The sequence below is a fragment of the Stegostoma tigrinum genome, chromosome 2, assembly GCF_030684315.1.
Source record: "Stegostoma tigrinum isolate sSteTig4 chromosome 2, sSteTig4.hap1, whole genome shotgun sequence".
Lineage (NCBI taxonomy): Eukaryota > Metazoa > Chordata > Chondrichthyes > Orectolobiformes > Stegostomatidae > Stegostoma > Stegostoma tigrinum.
Window position 1 is genome coordinate 138,580,025 of NC_081355.1, and position 20,197 is coordinate 138,600,221.

General features: G+C 45.5%; 1 protein-coding gene across 4 annotated transcripts in view; it reads left to right on the forward strand.

The window, feature by feature from the left end:
- Positions 1-20,197, forward strand: part of esyt2b (extended synaptotagmin-like protein 2b) — a 228,004-nt gene that overhangs the window by 172,754 nt on the left and 35,053 nt on the right. For all 4 annotated transcript variants that reach the window (XM_048555387.2, XM_048555396.2, XM_048555406.2 and 1 more), the window contains exons 8-12: positions 5-125; positions 4,786-4,962; positions 9,009-9,091; positions 18,823-18,871; positions 19,087-19,176. In XM_048555387.2, coding sequence (XP_048411344.1) covers positions 5-125; positions 4,786-4,962; positions 9,009-9,091; positions 18,823-18,871; positions 19,087-19,176 — 520 coding nt within the window. The remainder of the gene's footprint in view (positions 1-4; positions 126-4,785; positions 4,963-9,008; positions 9,092-18,822; positions 18,872-19,086; positions 19,177-20,197) is intronic.

A 20,197-nucleotide genomic window follows, 5' to 3' on the forward strand; every position in this document is an offset into this window, starting at 1 on the left:
TCAGTGGCATGTCAGATACGATCATCCTTGATATCATTTCCAACTATCTGGTTTTGCCCAATCGGATCACAGTACCGCTGGTTGATGAGGTGCAGCTGGCTGAATTGCGTTTTCCTGTACCGAAAGTAAGTCTCAGTGCGCCGACTGGTCAAGCACTGACAGTTTGTGAACAACTGTAAAATCCTGTGAAGGATTTAATTTGTTTAAATGATTGTTTAACTTCAGAAAATTGATAATGTAACCATTACCTGTTAACAAACATGCCATATCTAATGAATGAACCTGTGGAACAGGTCAAAGTAGAGGAAGGGTGCAAAGCCATGGGAACAATTGTTCCAGCAGAGTTAGAACAGAATAGGTACAATGAACCAAAAGGTCTTGTACTTTTAACAACAAGGAAAGCATATGAATTTTAACTGCTTGGGATGAAGTGTAGCAGACTGATAAAATATAATTTGGCTTTGAACAGAGTTAGTGGTTTGTCTAAGCCTTTATGTGTTGTGGAAGGCATTGCAGTCTTATCAGCGTTCACTCTTGGTTCCTCCAGGAGCCCACTGTAAAATCTCAAAGCAGATTATTTTTCTTTTGGTAATTTATGTCTTTTTATTAGACAAACTCCTGTCTTAGTTTGAGATAGGTACATTAGAAAGTGGATGATAAAAATCTCAATGAGATAGTAAAGAAGTCGAAATGGATCGCAGACTTGACAATTGCTAATTGTTTTGGGCCTTTGAGAGGTTAAAATGACATACCTGGGACCTCTCATCAAAATAGAAAAATTTGCATTTTGCCATTCACAACTTCAGGATTTTCCAAAGCTCTTTTGATAACCAGTGAAGTGTGGTCACAGTGGTAATGTTGGAAGCGCAGCTGGCAATTTGCCTGCAACAATGAATAATGACCAAGCAATCTGATTTTGTAAGGTTGATTAAAGGACCAGTATTGACTGGTTAACTCTCCTATTTTTCATTGAAATATTGTCCTCGAATCTAGAATGGAAAATGTGAGGGCAAACAAAACTTCAGCTCTAGCGCATGACAATTCCAAAACTGTAGTGCTCACTCAGTATTGTGTTAGAGTTTCAGCCTTAATTTGTATGCAGAGGTCCTGGAAGTTGCAAAGACAGCATTTGAAGTCTTCACATTAGATTGAAATGGCCAGATTGGCAGGTAACCATGAGGGACAATTCAGAGTGTGAGTTTGTGATAGTTTCCTAGCACAGTATATTGTAGATCCAGCTAGGGATCGGGTTATTTTGGATCAGATGATCTGTAATGAGGTAGATTTTATAAATTATATCAGTAAAAGATCCCCTAGGAAATAGTGACCACAGTGTATTAGAACTTAGCATTCAGTTTGCGAGGGAGAAGCTTGGATTGGAACAAATGAGCTAAGTTTAACTAAGGGTAATTAGCTGGAGTCGACTGGGAAAACAATTCAGCAGCAAGGACGATTAAAGATAAACAACAAATTTTTTAAAAGAAAAGCACATGGCTCATATCAAAGATATATCCCAGTGAGAAAGAAGGATTCTAGGAAAGGGATAAACCCACCACGGTTATCCAAGGAATTTGAGGATAGATTCAGATTGAGTGGAAAAGCATACAATGTGCTAAAGATTGGAAAGGTTTTAGAAACCATCAAAAAAATGACCATCTGATTCACTGATATTCACTAATAAACTGACATTCACAGCAATCTGGTTGACTCGAAACTCTGTCTTGCTAGGCCGTTTCATTCAGTTTGTACCAACTACTAAGGAAAATAGTAATGTAAATGGATGGACCACCTGACATCACCTAAGGCATCCTCAACAACAACAGTCCTGTCAACCCTGCAAACTCCTCTTTACTAACCCGTGGACGCTAGTGCCTGCATTGGGTGAGCTGTCTCAGATTAGTTAAAAAACAGCCTGACCTAGTCATACTCGCCTTAGACAAAATATCCCAGAAAGACCATCACCATCCCTGTGGATGTGCCCCTTCCTACTGGCAGGACTGGCCCAGAAGAGGTGGAGTCACAGTAGTGTACAGTTGGGAGGGACTTCCTTAAGAGTTTCTACTCTGGATGTGATGAAGTCTAAGGCATGCGGTTATACAGACACAAAGTCGCCTCCTTACTAACACGCATCCCGCCTCCCCATCACTTCAGCTGATGTCTCTGTGCTTTGCCATGTTGAACAGCACTTGGAGGAAATACTAAGGGTGGCAAGGTACTCTGGGTGGTGGGAGTTGGGTGCCCATCACCAAGACTGTCTTGATGGCGCCACCACTGACTGAATTCGTTGAGTCCTAAGGGATGTAGCTGCAAGGCAGGTGATCATGGAGCCAAAAAGAGGGAAAGCATACTTGATGTCATCCTTACCAATCTTCCTGCTGCAGATGCATCTATCCATCACAGTATTGGTAAGAGTGACTACTACTCCTTGTGGAGATGAAGTCCCATCTTCAAATTGAGAATAAGCCATCAGCAGCAGTTGAATTGTACTCCCAACATTATGGCCTGACATATCTCCCACTGTACCATTAAGCTTACGACAGTTAAGACCCTGTTTCAGTGAAGAGCACAGGAAGGCATACCAGGAGCAGCACCAAGCTTTCCTAAAATTGAGATATCGGCCTGGTATAGTGACAGAACTGGACTACTTGTATGCCAAGCAGCATAAGCAGCAAGTGCTAAACAGCCAAGTGATTTCACAGCTAAAGGATCAGATCGAAGGTTGACAGTCCTGCCACATCTGGTCATAAAAGATGGTGGACAATTAATGGACAAATGGATATTTTGGGAAGGCAGTCTGTAACAAGTGGAATGCCAAGGGATCAGTGCTAAGGCCACAATGATTTTATATATCTTCATGACTTGAATTAGGAAAGTGAGTGTAGTGCAGCCAGGTTTGCAGATGACACAAAAATTGGTGGGAGGGCCAGTGGTAAAAATGTCAGAGTCAGCAGAAGGATTGTGGATGGGTAAAATGCCCTTCTTATCCCAATTCGCCTAGTAAATCTCCTCTGCACCCTTTCCAAAGCTTCCACATCCTTCTTATAATGCGGTGACCAGAACTGTACACAATACTCCAACTGCGGCCGCACCAGAGTTTTGTACAGCTGCAGCATAACCTCTTGGTTCCGGAACTCGATCCCTCTATTAATAAAAGCTAAAACACTGTATGCCTTCTTAACAGCCCTGTCAACCTGAGTGGCAACTTTCAAGGATCTGTGTACATGGACACCAAGATCTCTCTGCTCATCTACACTGCTAAGAATCTTACCATTAGCCCTGTACTTTGTCTTCTGGTTTCTCCTACCAAAATGCATCACCTCACACTTGACAGCTTTAAACTCCATTTGCCACCTCTCAGCCCAGCTCTGCAGCTTATCTATGTCTCTCTGCAACCTACAGCATCCTTTGTCACTATCCACAACTCCACTGACATTAGTGTAGTCTGCAAATTTACTAACCCATCCTTCTACGCCCTCATGCAGGTCATTTATAAAAATGACAAACAGCAGTGGACCCAACACCGACCCTTGGGGTACACCACTAGTAACTGGTCTCCACGATGAACATCAACTACCACCCTCTGTCTTCTTTCAGCAAGCCAGTTTCCGATCCAAACTGCTATATCTCCCACAATTCCATTCCTCTGCATGTTGTACAATAGCCTACTGTGGGGAACCTTATCGAACACCTTGCTGAAATCCATATACACCACATCAACCAGTTTACTCTCATCTACCTGTTTGGTCACCTTCCATTAAACAATTCCGAGGTGAAGCTTTTGTCAAACTGGTTATCAGTCATTATTGTTTGATGCAAAGAATTCCATTGCCATGACTCTCACCTTCTTGCTTTGTCCTGGTGAAGTATGTTTTGCATGAGCCATATATGTGATTTTCAGTCCTAGATTTGTGCTGAGATAATCTTAGACAGAGACATGGTGTTTTCATTCTCTTTCTCTTTGCAAGAAAGAGAATGTTCAACTAAGATTGTCACACTGTTCGGTGAAGTATCCTCAAAGTGGGTGCATGAGGTATAGATTAGATACTTGATGCACCCACTTTGAGAAGATCAAGGTCAACAGCAATACCTCATCTGTTCATTTCTGCTAATCATTGTTGAACCGTATTCAATATCATGACAAGAGGAAACATGGACTAGAGAATGCATGAGAATCATTCTGGACAAGGCTCTTGCTGCAAATACTGACCAATGTAATCGCTTTCCTTTGATCACTTGCCTCGTCCCTGAAAATCAAAAGTCTGAGTATATGTGATCTGTGATTAAGGTTAAATGATAACTGATATTTTTGGGGTGGCGTGTTGGCTCAATGGTTACTACAGCTGCCTCACAGTGCCAAGAACCCGGATTCAGTTCCACCCTCGCGCGACTGTGTGGCGTTTACACGTTCTCCCAGTGTTTGCATGGATTTCCTCTGGGTGCTCCGGTTTCATTCCACGCCCAAAGATGTGCACGTTAGGTGAATAGGCCATGTTAAATTGCCCACATTATCCAGGGATGTGCTGGCTGGATAGGATAGCCATAGGAAACACGGAGTTACAGGAATGGGGTGCGGTGTGGGTCTGAGAGGAATGCTCTTCAGAGCATCAAGTGTGGACTCAATGGGCTGAATGGCCTGTTTCCACATCAGAGTGATTCTATTCTTGGAATTCTTCAAAAAATTTATTTGTAAAGTCTCTTTAAAGTAATCTGCAATTATTTTGCTGGTTTATATATTTTTAATGAAATCTATTTATATTTCACCATTTGTGTTTTGCCATTTATTAGGGGCTTTTGAGAATACACTTCATTGAAGCTCAGGATCTGCAATGGAAGGACAAGTTCATGAAGGGACTTGTGAAAGGAAAATCTGATCCATATGGTATTCTATACATTGGTAACCAGATGTTCCAAAGTAAGACTATCAAAGAAAACCTTAATCCAAAATGGAACGAGGTCTATGAGGTAACCATCCTTGCATAAGAAGCTAAACTAATTATTTTTTGTGCAGGTCTAGGTAATATTCCATTGTTTGACTCTGCCCACACTCCAGAACTCCTCAAACACTTTTCCCGTCACCCAACACTTGGACAGTTTTAACAGCAAGGTTCTCATGACTAACACCAATTGGAAACCCGCTGAAACATGGCAAGGTGGGGTTTCCTGGCACCATATCAAGCTGTGATGGAGGCAAACTAGTTTAAAAAACCTAACTTGCCTTTTTCTTTTCAGCCACCCTAATTTTCTCAAAAGCAAGCAAGTGCATGGACCTTGATTCTCACCAAAATCTATTATGAGACCATTAAAACACATTATGGGCTTATTAAAAGTCAATCACTCTCAACTTCTTGAATTTTACCAGAGGATGCCAGGGTGCAATAGTTGTCAGAGCCAGTTAGCTGCATGGACCAAAGAATTTGAACAGAAATCAGCTAAGTTGTCATTTTTGCAGGATTTCATGGAGGATTCCTCTCCAAAAGCCCAAGCAAAGTTTCTCATGCTGCCTTACCCAAACTTACCTCATCCAATACAGCATGTCCTTATCTGCTGTAGATGGAAGTACTGGCCACTGTTGAGACAACTTGGGATTTTAGGTGCCAATGCCATCTTTAAAGCCCAGCTGTGTACCTAACCAGCACTGGCAGTCCACAGCAGTCCTGCAGTGTTCCCGTCAGTGCCTAGATGTGTAGAGGAGAGGAAAATTAGCATGCCATTTTGCTGATGGCACTTGGAGGCCCTGGGGTTGGGTGGGGGTGTACATGCAGTCACTGCCCATGGAGCATGTGATTGATGAAGGTCCGGAGGTGTAAGCAGTGAGCAGGAATGTCAGATGATCACTCTGATTTTCAAGCTCATCTAGTTTCTAACCAGCAAGAGATTTTGGCGTAGACACTGACGCCTGTGTCCCTTGAATGATTTTTTAAAATGTGCAAATATATATATTAAAGCATTTGACTTGTTTATCACCATAAACTGAGGTGCTACTGAAATATAACTTTGACAGTAAAAATGTTGGCTTTATCCAGAGCCGATGTTGAGACCAAATAGCAAGCATGGACCAAAAGATAGATAAGCAGATATGTTTCTGGTGAAGAGAGGTGAACGACAAGGCAGTATCCTGTTGCCAAAATGATTCACCCTGTACACAGAGCAAATATAGGGTCAGGTGTACTTCTGGGTTTAAAGTTATCGGCAAGGATACTGCAAGCTTATGATATGCAGATGACACATCAGTACTTGCAGAACAAAAGAAACCCAACAAAATAACATACACACTCTTAGAATATTGATTGAGTATGAAGATCAAAAAGACAAAAACAATGGGAGCAAGGAATACATGAAAAGAGATAAGCGAGAAGACAGAAGTGGATAGTGAAGCAAGTAGATAAATCTGTCCGTTTGGGAGAAACAATAAAAGAAAATGGCAAATGTGATGCTGAAGTCACAAAAGGATAGATACAGCCAGAAGCAATCTTGTGAAGATAAAAGGTACATCAAATGAAGAAATCTCAAGCTTGCAAAGAAAATAAACTCAAGATGCAACATTCTCTCCATTTTGCTGTATAAATAAGGGCTTTCGATATGTGGATGTAATTACATAATGATTTAAAATTGCAGATACATACCACAATACAAATGAAGAAGTCCTTGAAAGCGTAAAAGAGAAAAGAACTTATAAAGTGACATTTAGGAAAGAAGTTTGGTATTTGGCCACATGATCACAGTTGAAAACCACAGTGATCTCTCCATAAGATGAAGTGGTGAACAACAGAAAAGAAGGGTTGACTTAACCATAGCTGGAATATGGATGTTACTGAGTGGTTGCAGACAAAAGGATGACAAGCATCACATAACATGACAACAGATTTCCCGCTGGGAGTCTGCTATAGCAGACTGAGTGAGGATGAGGAGATGAAGAACAGCAGCTTATACAAGCAGGACTAAGTCCTGGGCATCAGGAGACCAGAGGAGAGGGACATGAAGCACAAATGAAAAGGAGACACCAGTCTGAGCAGAGGCAAACATACCTGTTGATGACCGAGATTCAGCGTCAGCAAGGTGGTTACCAAGATCTGAGCACCAGTCCTTCCGGCAGCACCTCGCAGCCAGCTGCACAGGGTTGCATTACCAAAGTGAAGGGTGTCTCTTTACAGATGCTCGGAAACACATCAGGTTCATAACTGGGACATTGCAGTGCAGAGGGCACTGGAACCTATGACTTGTAGTGGTCTGTTGTACTGTCCATAATAGGAACCCTTTGAAAGGTGTGGACCTTGAGGATGTGCTAATGGGAACTGCAGATGCTGGAGACGCCAAGATAACAAAGTGTGGAGCTGGATGAACACAGCAGGCCAAGCAGCATCTCAGGAGCACCAAAGCTGACGTTTCCCGAAATGTCAGCTTTTGTGCTCCTGAGATGCTGCTTGGCCTGCTGTGTTCATCCAGCTCCACACTTTACGTTGGACCTTGAGGATGGCCATTTTCTGCAAGGTGATAACTCATTGGAGGGAAAGCAGGAGCTAAAGGAGAGTGAATTGAAGGAAAATGGCGACGATTCAGATCAGAGGTGCCTCTGCTATTTGGTATGGTGGCATCCTACAATTCTCGAGAAAGAGGACCTCCCTGCTCCTTCATGGAAGCCAGACCACTGCTTTCCTTCTACAAATTTAGGAAGTGCAGTGGCAGGCTTTGGCATAATCTTTCTTTCTCAGCCAGCGGCTTCAATGGCGGCTGCCTTGGACGTCTTTAAATAGTTTAAACTCTTTTCTCACATGCTTGCTAGCATATGAAATCCATCCAAACATCAATGAAGGGCTAACCTCTGGAAATATTGGGAGCCTTCAGGGTTGGAAATTATGGGGCCTGTGGCCTTTTTCCCCAGCTAACAGATCAGGGGGTGAGGTGGCTCACAGTCCTGATCACTGCCATGGAGCAATTTAAAGCAATGAACAGCATAAATTGTTTTTGTACAGACCAATGACGGCGCAGTGGTAACGTCACTGGACTCATGATCCAGAAGCGGGGCCATTTGTTCAAATTTGCTGTGGCTCTTAATGGAATTTAAATTATGTTAATAATTCTGGAAGTTAAAAAAATACTCTTGGTAATGATGACCATGAAACTATCATTAGTTGTCTGAAAAAAAATCCATCTGTTTCACTAACATCCCATGGGGTAGGAAATCTGTTTTCCTAACTTGTCTTATTGACATGTAACTCCAGACCCACAGGAATGTAATTGACTTTCAACTGCTCTCAAGTCCTCAAGCAGTCATTCAGTCCATGGACCAATTAGGTTTGCACAATAAAATCCTGGTTTTGTTGGTGATATATACCATGGATGAATTTTTTAAGAAGTGAAACTCCTTTATCAATCTCAGGAAGATTTCTGGCAGAATTAATTTGTTGGGTTTTGAAGACACCTAGAAAACAAGAGTATATGCAATTTGCAGTTAAGAATAACATAATCTTTCACAATTTGGATTAAAAGAGCAAATGTGAGTTGGCTTGAAGTTCTGGTTATTCTGAGTCCAAGATAGCTGATACCTTGACATTTTAAGACTTCATTTTAAGGACAATAATCAGGTGCAGCAGTGATCCCAACTACTACACTTGCTGTAAAACAAAGAAACTAAATTCACAAATGACTGGTCATAAAGTAAGCAACATGGAAGGCTATAGTAAAAACCAAAAGAACTGCAGATGCTGCAAATCAGGAGCAAAATCAGAAGTTGCTGGAAAAGCTGAGCAGGTCTGGCAGCATCTGTGAAGAAAAAGTCAGTTAACATTTCAGGCCCTGGAGATCCTTCCTGCCTTTCTAGACAGTGTTGTAAGCTCACACTCCCTTCTATTTTAAAGTGTTGCACGGAAACTTGATCATTTCCAAATAACAGAATGGTATTTGGCTCACAAAGTTACAGAGAATAAGTACAGTAGCTTCAATATGTTGTCTACAGCAATTGAGATAACGTTGTCAAGTGTAATTTGGTTTTTTTAAAATTATAATTATAGGCACTAATTTATGAAAGTCCTGGTCAAGAACTTGAGATTGAACTTTTTGATGAAGATCCAGACAAAGATGATTTCCTTGGCAGGTAAAGAAAATGATAATTTTGGCTATTGTTGAAAAAATTAAATCATTGAAATGCACTGCACTATACTCTGGTGAACCAGTGATGTTTCCATGTTGAACTGCATCTTTAATGGGGAGAGGCGAAGGTGATTAGTGCATCTGGGCAATTTCACAGATCAATGGAATAAAGTGGGCCACAGCCAAGGTCAGGGCAAAGGTTCATTGTAAGATGTGGTAAAAATATTGGAGGCTAAAATCTTGGTTGATGGGTAGGGGATTTAACTGCCTTGCATGATGATTTTTTTGTCGGAGATGAGTAGGGCGAGTCATTGAGAAAGATGGGTGGATGTGACTGAAGGGATGTGATTTTGATGATTAACCAGAGAGGTTGAAGGTGGGATGTTCCATTTCCTTAGGAATGCGGTGAACAGAACTAGGAAAAATTACAGAAAATGCTGGCACTTTTTGAAATTCATATTTACCTACACCAACAGGTTAAATGATACAATCTTAGAAGGGTTGCAAAAAGAGGAACACATGGAGTTAGTTGTGGATTAATCATAGGAAGTGAAAAGATTGATTTAATAAAGCAATCAACAATGAATGAGGCTTTCTAGGCATTATGTCCCTCCCCCTCCCCTTCCCTCCCCCCTCCTCTCCTCTCTCTCCTCTCTCTCTTTTCTCTCCTCTCTCTCTCTTCCCCCCCACCTCTATCTGCCTGTCTACCTGTCTGCCTGTCTATCTATCTAGCTATCTGTCTAGATGATATTTCACTTTACAGGTGAAAAGGTACAGAAGAGATTGATAATCGTTCCACTGACTAGGAGCTTACAGTTACATGGCTAGGTCTGTTTGCTTCAGGGAAGACTGAGAGGACGTTTGATGTTTAAATAACTAAAGACCAAAGTGTTCATATTGAGGTGACCGTTTTAAAGCAATTGACCACAGAACCAGAGAGAACATGAGGAGAGATAGTAGGAACTGCAGATGCTGGAGAATCTGAGATAACAAGGTGTAGAGCTGGATGAGCACAGGCCAAGCAGCATCTCAGGAGCACAAAAGCTGACGTTTCGGGCCTACACCCTTCATCGGAGAGGGGGATGGGGAGAGGGTTCTGGAATAAATAAGGAGAGGGGGGAGGTGGACCGAAGATGGAGAGAAAAGAAGATAGGTGGAGAGGAGACTATAGGTGGGGAGGTAGGAAGGGGATAGGTCCGTCCAGGGAAGACGGACAGGTCAAGGAGGTGGGATGAGGTTAGTAGGTAGGAAATGGAGGTGCAGCTTGAGGTGGGAGGAAGGGATGCGTGAAAGGAAGAACAGGTTAGGGAGGCGGAGACAGGCTGGGCTGGTTTTGGGGTGCAGTGGGGGAGGGGACGAGCTGGGCTGGTTTTGTGAAGCAGTGGGGGAAGGGGAGATTTTGAAGCTTGTGAAATTCACATTGATACCATTGGGCTGCAGGGTTCCCAAGCAGAATATCAGTTGCTGTTCCTGCAACCTTCGGGTGGCATCATTGTGGCACTGCAGGAGGCCCACGATGGATATGTCGTCTGAGGAATGGGAGGGGGTGTTAAATGGTTCGCGACTGGGAGGTGCAGTTGTTTATTGAGAACCGAGCGGAGGTGTTCTGCAAAGCGGTCCCCAAGCCTCCGCTTGGTTTCCCCAATGTAGAGAAAGCCACACCGGATACAATAGATACAGCATACCACATTGGCAGATGTGCAGGTGAACATCTGCTTAATATGGAAAGTCATCTTGGGGCCTGGGATGGGGGTGAGGGAGGAGGTGTGGGGACAAGTGTAGCACTTCTTGCGGTTGCAGGTGAAGGTGCCAGGTTGGAGGGGGTTGTGGAGCGGACAAGGGAGTCACGGAGAGAGTGGTCTCTCCAGAAGGCAGACAGGGGTGGGGATGGAAAAATGTCTTGGGTGGTGGGGTCGGATTGTAGATGGCGGAAGTGTTGGAGGATGACGTGTTGTATCCGGAGGTTGGTGGGGTGGTATGTGAGAACAAGGGGGATCCTCTTGGGGCGGTTGTGGCGGGGGTGGGGTGTGAGGAATGTGTTGCGGGAAATGCGGGAGACACGGTCAAGGGCGTTTTCGACCACTGCGGGGGGGGGGGGGGAGGTGGAGTTGCGGTCCTTGAAGAATGTGGACATCTGGGATGTGCGGGAGTGAAATGCCTCATCGTGGGAGCAGATGTGGCAGAGGCGGAGGAATTGGGAATAGGGAGGGGATGGAACTTTTGCAGGTGGGTGGGTGGGAGGACGTGTATTCTTGGTAGCTGTGGGAGTCAGTGGGCTTGAAATGGACATCAGTTTCTAGCTGTGACAATGGGAACTGCAGATCCTGGAGAATCCAAGATAACAAAGTGTGGAGCTGGATGAACACAGCAGGCTGCTTGGCCTGCTGTGTTCATCCAGCTCCACACTTTGTTATCAGTTTCTAGCTGGTTTGTCCCCTCCCCCCACTGCATCCCAAAACCAGCCCAGCCTGTCTCCGCCTCTCTAACCTGTTCTTCCTCTCACCCATCCCTTCCTCCCACCTCAAGCTGCACCTCCATTTCCTACCTACTAACCTCATACCGCCTCCTTGACCTGTCCGTGTTCCCTGGACTGACCTATTTCCTCCCTACCACCACACCTTTACTCTCCTCTCTACCTATCTTCTTTTCTCTCCATCTTTGGTCCGCCTCCCCGTCTCTCCCTATTTATTCCAGAACCCTCTCCCCATCCCCCTCTCTGATGAAGGGTCTAGGCCCAAAACATCAGCTTTTGTGCTCCTGAGATGCTGCTTGGCCTGCTGTGTTCATCCAGCTCCACACTTTGTTATCTTAGATTCTCCAGCATCTGCAGTTCCCATTATTTCTGATTTCTACACCTTGTTATCTCAAAACAAGTTGAGACACTTTTCCACACAACGAATAGTTAAAATTCAGATCGTCTGCATTACTGTAGATTTGTGGATCCCCTTTCCCTTCATATGCGTGGTCCTGCAGTTCTGCATATGTGTAGTGCCAGATTTATGCACATGCAAGGAATGCCGGGAGTCAGCAGACTTTGCTTGCAAACAGAAGAGACTGTTGAACTTAGAATGCTCAGTAGTGACACTTTGTGGCCAAAACCTGCAACATAATGCACAATAAACTTTTTTTAATGTTATCTCAAAATAGCATGCAAGGGCTGTTGTTTTAGCAGCTCCCTTTACAAAGCTCCCACTGTTGAAAAATTATATAACAGCAGTACTGCTGATGGAATTGGTGCTGCTGATAAAAATACAGACTTGTGGGTTTTCCCATTGATAAAGCCCAACAAGACTTTGCAATGTATACTGAAATTGAATGTTGTGCGCCATTTGTGAATTTTAACGTATAGCAGATATGAATCTGAATATTGTGAGCAGATTGTGTATTTTCCATTGGAGTTGTTGAAGATGGATCAAATATTTTAAATTGTGCCTTCTAATTCCTGATAAATGTTTATTTCCACCTCTTACTGATTGGTTCAGTTGTTTTTCCCTCTTGTCAGTGTGTATCTATAAAATGCAGAGACTGATAAAAGAAATTACATTTATAGATGATTTGCAATCTCCTAGATAACATATCTCTACTAATCAGAAGCCACTTATAGACCAATCAGCAGTCTCCTCACATACACCATAAATTTATGTTAGCATTGAATTATCTAATGAATTGTTCTCATGAGCACTAGAATGAAAAGTTTCAATAAAATATGTCTTTTGTCAGTGGAAAAGGCTGCAGTTAGATACTGTAGGACCTTCCTTTCAGAAAATAAATCACCTTATCTCCGATGATAATGGGAACTGCAGATGCTGGAGAATGTGAGGCTGGATGAATACAGCAGGCCCAGCAGCATCTCAGGAGCACAAAAGCTGACGTTTGATGAAGGGTCTAGGCCCGAAACGTCAGCTTTTGTGCTCCTGAGATGCCACTGGGCCTGCTGTGTTCATCCAGCCTCACATTTTATTATCTCACCTTATCTCCTGTAAGCTTAAACATTTCACCTTGCTACCTTCCTATATTGGCAAATGAAAATCCCATTCTAAAATAAATTAATTTTAAAATGGAAAGTTTAAAGAAGTGGTAACTTTATACTCACCTCCTACTTGGCTGGTACGGTTGTTCAGTGGTTCGCACTGCTGCTGCTTCACAGCGCCAGGGACCCAGGTTTGTCTCCATCCTTGAGCGACTGTCTGGTGTTTGCACATTCTCCTAGTGACTTGGTTTTCTCCAAGTCCTCCGGTTTCCTCCCACATTCCAAGTTTGCGCAGCTTAGGTGGATAGGCCATGCTAAGTTGTCCATAGTATCCAGGGATGTGGAGGCTAGGTGGATTAGTCATGGAAAATGCAGGGTTACAGAGACAGCGTTGGGGACTGGGTTTGGTGGGCTACCCTTCAGAGAGTTGGTGTGTACTCGATGGGCCAAATGGCTTGCTTCAACGCTGTAGGGAGTCTATATTTCTGTTCACACTGATGTCCTGGTCACTGCAGAGTCTTGTTCCTGGTGACCCATGTTACAGCTTCTCCTATCGCCAACGCACACTTCTAATCCCCCAACTTGCAGCCTGTGACACTGCCTGATTCACCCTTTCACCAAACCTCCTGCTTGCAACACTACTGCTTGAACTTTCACTGAGTGAGGGAGTTGGTGGGGTATGAGGACCCTGGGGGTGCAACTGCAGACAATTCATGGATACAACAGCCACAGTTTGGCACTTCTCCACTTGCGCTTTTACAACCACAAAAATCCATTCTTGATCACATGTCAATCTTCCTTGAACCAGAATATAGGTTCCGTATCTGGAGCTCTAGGAGTTGTGTATGTGTCTCGCTGGTGTAGAAGTACTGCACTGGATCTTGTATAATTGATACTGTCATAGCAGTTGCATGCCGAACTTCCCAGTGTCACTGCAACTCCCTCAATCTTGGGGTGAGGTTCAGGACTGGGTCAAGGAGCAGAAGGTTCACCGTGAAGAAGGCACAGGAATGGGGTGAGTCGAGGAACAGCAGACACTGCAAGTTGGAGAGTCTGCAGCATGAGGATGGACTAAAGAGCAAAACAGGTGCCAATGAGGTAAGAGAGATAGTGGGAACTGCAGATTCTGGAGAATCCCAAGATAATAAAATGTGAGGCTGGATGAACACAGCAGGCCAAGCAGCATCTCAGGAGCACAAAAGCAGACGTTTCGGGCGTAGACCCTTCATCAGAGAGGGGGATGGGGTGAGGGAACTGGAATAAATAGGGAGAGAGGGGGAGGCGGACCGAAGATGGAGAGAAAAGAAGATAGGTGGAGAGAGTGTAGGTGGGGAGGTAGGGAGGGGATAGGTCAGTCCAGGGAAGACGGACAGGTCAAGGAGGTGGGATGAGGTTAGTAGGTAGATGGGGGTGCGGCTTGGGGTGGGAGGAAGGGATGGGTGAGAGGAAGAACCGGTCAGGGAGGCAGAGACAGGTTGGACTGGTTTTGGGAGCTGGGCTGGTTGTGTGGTGCAGTGGGGGGAGGGGACGAACTGGGCTGGTTTAGGGATGCAGTTGGGGAAGGGGAGATTTTGAAACTGGTGAAGTCCACATTGATACCATTAGGCTGCAGGTTTCCCAGGCGGAATATGAGTTGCTGTTCCTGCAACCTTCGGGTGGCATCATTGTGGCACTGCAGGAGGCCAATGATGGACATGTCATCTAGAGAATGGGAGGGGGAGTGGAAATGGTTTGCGAATGGGACGTGCAGTTGTTTGTTGCGAACTGAGCGGAGGTGTTCTGCAAAGCGGTCTCCAAGCCTCCGCTTGGTTTCCCCAATGTAGAGGAAGCCACACCGGGTACAGTGGATGCAGTATGCCACATTGGCAGATGTGCAGGTGAACCTCTGCTTAATGTGGAATGTCATCTTGGGGCCTGGGATAGGAGTGAGGGAGGAGGTGTGGGGGCAAGTGTAGCATTTCCTGCGGTTGCAGTGGAAGGTGCCGGATGTGGTGGGGTTGGAGGGCAGTGTGGAGCGAACAAGGGAGTCACGGAGAGAGTGGTCTCTCCGGAAAGCAGACAGGGGTGGGGATGGAAAAATGTCTTGGGTGGTGGGGTCGGATTGTAAATGGCGGAAGTGTCGGAGGATGATGCGTTGTATCCGGAGGTTGGTAGGGTGGTGTGTGAGAACGAGGGGGATCCTCTTTGGGCGGTTGTGGCAGGGGCGGGGTGTGAGGGATGTGTTGTGGGAAATACGGGAGACGCGGTCAAGGGCGTTCTTGATCAGTGTGGGGGGAAAGTTGCGGTCCTTGAAGAAGTTGGACATCTGGGATGTGCGGGAGTGGAATGTCTTATCGTGGGAGCAGATGCGGCGGAGGCGGAGGAATTGGGAATAGGGGATGGAATTTTTGCAGGAGGGTGGGTGGGAGGGGGTGTATTCTAGGTAGCTGTGGGAGTCGGTGGGCTTGAAATGGACATCAGTTACAAGCTGGTTGCCTGAGATGGAGACTGAGAGGTCCAGGAAGGTGAGAGATGTGCTGGAGATGGCCCAGGTGAACTGAAGGTTGGGGTGGAAGGTGTTGGTGAAGTGGATGAACTGTTCGAGCTCCTCTGGGGAGCAAGAGGCGGCGCCGAAACAGTCATCAATGTACCGGAGGAAGAGGTGGGGTTTGGGGCCTGTGTAGGTGCGGAAGAGGGACTGTTCCACGTAACCTACAAAGAGGCAGGCATAGCTTGGGCCCATGCGGGTGCCCATGGCCACCCCCTTAGTCTGTAGGAAGTGGGAGGAGTCAAAAGAGAAGTTGTTGAGGGTGAGGACGAGTTCAGCTAGGCGGATGAGGATGTCGGTGGAGGGGGACTGGTCGGGCCTGCGGGACAGGAAGAAGCGGAGGGCCTTGAGGCCATCTGCATGCGGAATGCAGGTGTATAGGGACTGGACGCCCATGGTGAAAATGAGGTGTTGGGGGCCAGGGAATCAAGGCCCTCCGCTTCTTCCTGTCCCACAGGCCCGACCAGTCCCCCTCCACCGACACCCTCATCCGCCTAGCTGAACTCGTCCTCACCCTCAATAACTTCTCTTTTGACTCCTCCCACTTCCTACAGACTAAGGGGGTGGCCATGGGCACCCGCATGGGCCCAAGCTATGCCTGCCTCTTTGTAGGTTACGTGGAACAGTCCCTCTTCCGCACCTACACAGGCCCCAAACCCCACCTCTTCCTCCGGTACATTGATGACTGTTTCGGCGCCGCCTCTTGCTCCCCAGAGGAGCTCGAACAGTTCATCCACTTCACCAACACCTTCCACCCCAACCTTCAGTTCACCTGGGCCATCTCCAAAACATCCCTCACCTTCCTGGACCTCTCAGTCTCCATCTCAGGCAACCAGCTTGTAACTGATGTCCATTTCAAGCCCACCGACTCCCACAGCTACCTAGAATACACCTCCTCCCACCCACCCTCCTGCAAAAATTCCATCCCCTATTCCCAATTCCTCCGCCTCCGCCGCATCTGCTCCCACGATAAGACATTCCACTCCCGCACATCCCAGATGTCCAAGTTCTTTAAGGACCGCAACTTTCCCCCCACAGTGATCGAGAACGCCCTTGACCGCGTCTCCCATATTTCCCGCGACACATCCCTCACACCCCGCCCCCGCCACAACCGCCCAAAGAGGATCCCCCTCGTTCTCACACACCACCCGACCAACCTCCGGATACAACGCATCATCCTCCGACACTTCCGCCATTTACAATCCGACCCCACCACCCAAGACATTTTTCCATCCCCACCCCTGTCTGCTTTCCGGAGAGACCACTCTCTCCGTGACTCCCTTGTTCGGTCCACACTGCCCTCCAACCCCACCACACCCGGCACCTTGCCCTGCAACCACAGGAAATGCTACACTTGCCCCCACAACTCCTCCCTCACCCCTATCCCAGGCCCCAAGATGACATTCCACATTAGGCAGAGGGTCACCTGCACATCTGCCAATGTGGTATACTGCATCCACTGTACCCGGTGTGGCTTCCTCTACATTGGGGAGACCAAGCGGAGGCTTGGAGACCGCTTTGCAGAACCCCTCCGCTCAGTTCGCAACAAACAACTGCACCTCCCAGTTGCAAACCATTTCCACTCTCCCTCCCATTCTCTAGATGACATGTCCATCATTGGCCTCCTGCAGTGCCACAATGATGCCACCCGAAGGTTGCAGGAACAGCAACTCATATTCCGCCTGGGAACCCTGCAGCCTAATGGTATCAATGTGGACTTCACCAGTTTCAAAATCTCCCCTTCCCCAACTGCATCCCTAAACCAGCCCAGTTCATCCCCTCCCCCCACTGCACCACACAACCAGCCCAGCTCTTCCCCTCCCACCCACTGCATCCCAAAACCAGTCCAACCTGTCTCTGCCTCCCTAACCGGTTCTTCCTCTCACCCATCCCTTCCTCCCACCCCAAGCCGCACCCCCATCTACCTACTAACCTCATCCCACCTCCTTGACCTGTCCGTCTTCCCTGGACTGACCTATCCCCTCCCTACCTCCCCACCTATACTCTCTCCACCTATCTTCTTTACTCTCCATCTTCGGTCCGCCTCCCCTTCTCCCCCTATTTATTCCAGTTCCCTCACCCCATCCCCCTCTCTGATGAAGGGTCTAGGCCCGAAATGTCAGCTTTTCTGCTCCTGAGATGCTGCTTGGCCTGCTGTGTTCATCCAGCCTCACATTTTATTATCTCTGCCAATTGGGTAACCTGGCCCAATGTCATTCCAGTGCAACACAAATTTAAAAATAATTCTGTATCTCAGAGAGTACATACTCCTTTGACTGAATTAAGTTGAAATGAAACAATCTAGAATAGGACTTATTGTGGTTTTGGGAGTTAAAAATTGTTTAAGAAATCAAGAGAACTTCCTGCCACTACTGACAAGAAAATATTTCTATCTATCTGAATAGACAGAAGGGGCCTTGGGCAAAGAGGTTTAGATAAGCAGTTCAAAAACTTCCGGCCTAGACACCAGAAGTTGAGGCTATTAGTTGCAGCAAGGTAGGCAAGTGGCAAAATTTAAAGGCATTTGAGATCTTAGAAGGCACTGTTGCTAGAGGTGATTACTGAGAGAGAAAGCCAAGGATAGGGAAATTCAATGATACTTGTAAGTAGAAACTTTAATCATAACTGGCTTCCTTCAGGCTGGGTTGAATATCATAGCAAAGATAATAATTTTTTAAAATTTGGGTGTTGAAACATAGAAACATAGAAAATAGCTGCTGGAGGAGACCATTTGGCCCTTTGAGCCTGCACCACCACTCAATATGATCACAGCTGATCATGCATCTCAGTATTCCATTCATGCTTTCTCTCCATGCCCCTTGAATTCTTTAGCTGCAAGGGCCATGTCCAGCTGCCTCTTGAATATATCTGATGAACTGGCCCCAACAACTTTCTGCAGTGGAGAATTCCACAGATTCGCAACTCTGAGTGAACAAATTCTTCCTCATCTGAGTCCTGAATGGCTTATCCCTTATTCTTAGATCGTGACCGCCAGCTCTGGACATCCCCAGCATCAGGAACATTCTTCCCATATCTAGCCTGTCCAGTCCCATCAAGATTTATATGTTTCTATGAGATACCCTTCATTCTTCTAAATTGGTGAAAAAAATGCCACTGTAAGTCAATGGACATCCCTTTCCAAATGAGGACGGAAATTTTAATTAATTAAAAGTTAATACCTTATTTTTTAAGCCGTCTTTCGGATACTCATTATCATATCTATATTTTCTTATTTTAGCCTTATGATTGACCTCGCTGAAGTTCAGAAGCAACAGCTTGTTGATCAGGTATTATGGTTGTGTTGGATCATATGCGTTGGATGTACTTTAAGTAGAAATGGGTTGATATCTTCTAATTTATTGTTAAAGCAAAATGGGTGTTAAAATAACATGAATTATGTGAAGGGAAATTGGGGAATCTTTGCATTTTGCCCGTACTGATGGTTTTGGTAACCCTTAGGCCACTTTTTTTTTTGGTGTTTGATTATTTTATGCATTTACAGTGGTTCGATTTGGATGAGGTGAGCATTGGAAAGCTGCACTTGAAGTTCGAGTGGCTCTCTCTGCTGTCAGCGGCCAACAAGCTGCCAGAGGTACTTAAACACTTTGTGTACCAAGTTACATTCTATATTTTTTAGTTCAGATGGTGATGTAACTGGCAGTTTATAGAGATACTTTGCATGGGTTTTTTTTTCTTCTCGCTGGTACCACTGAATTTGAAATGCCTATATTGGGCTAAAATGATGAACTTAAACAGTTGTAGTTATTTACATGTTCCAATGATGTTTAAATGGGCTTTTTGAGCTAGATTTTAGGTGAGACATTTGTATATGCAAAAGACACTTCTTCAGTACAGACACTGGACTTATCAGATTTAACATCATTATATTGCACTTTTCATTTTTAAGACACTCATTCGGGTCAGAATTTTGCTCTCTCTGAAGGTGCAAGAAAGGCAGATAATTGGGTGAATTGGCCATCAAGAGTTACCCAACCCCTTCTTGACATCTCAGCAATTATGTGCTTGGTGAGTAGTTGATTAGATAACCACTTTGACTCTCCAGCAATTGGCCCCTTAAGTGGCCAATTACTGGCCACATAAGGGCCTTAGCTCACCACAGGCCCAATTTCCTACCTTATTTACATGTGGGAAAAGTGACTGGTTTCTCAATTCGGAGCTCGGACATCCTGCCTGAACGGTTGGAGAGGCGAGGGAGCTCCATTTGCCCAAACCTAGGGGAAAAGACAGGGGTAGTGCGGCAAGACGTGGTCACTATAAAAGCCGACTCCTGTCATTATCTGTGAAACCGTCCCAACCTGCAAAACCTCCGTGATCCATGGGACTTGAAAGAAAACGACTTGGCTCCTCACCATTTAGATCTCCTGAAGACCAAGCTCCAGTGATGATCTCCAGAATATGCTGGCTTCAGATTGCCCAGAAGCTTCTAGCAAGGTGGGATTTCAATGTCAAAGCCTATACTTCATCGAGAAACTCACCCATCAGCTCTTCAGTTTATTCAAGTTTGATGTAGTAGGATTTCCTGTTGGTGGTTCACCACTGAACACAAGTCAATGACTAAGCCAACTTAGTCAATGGAGAATTGTATATCTTTG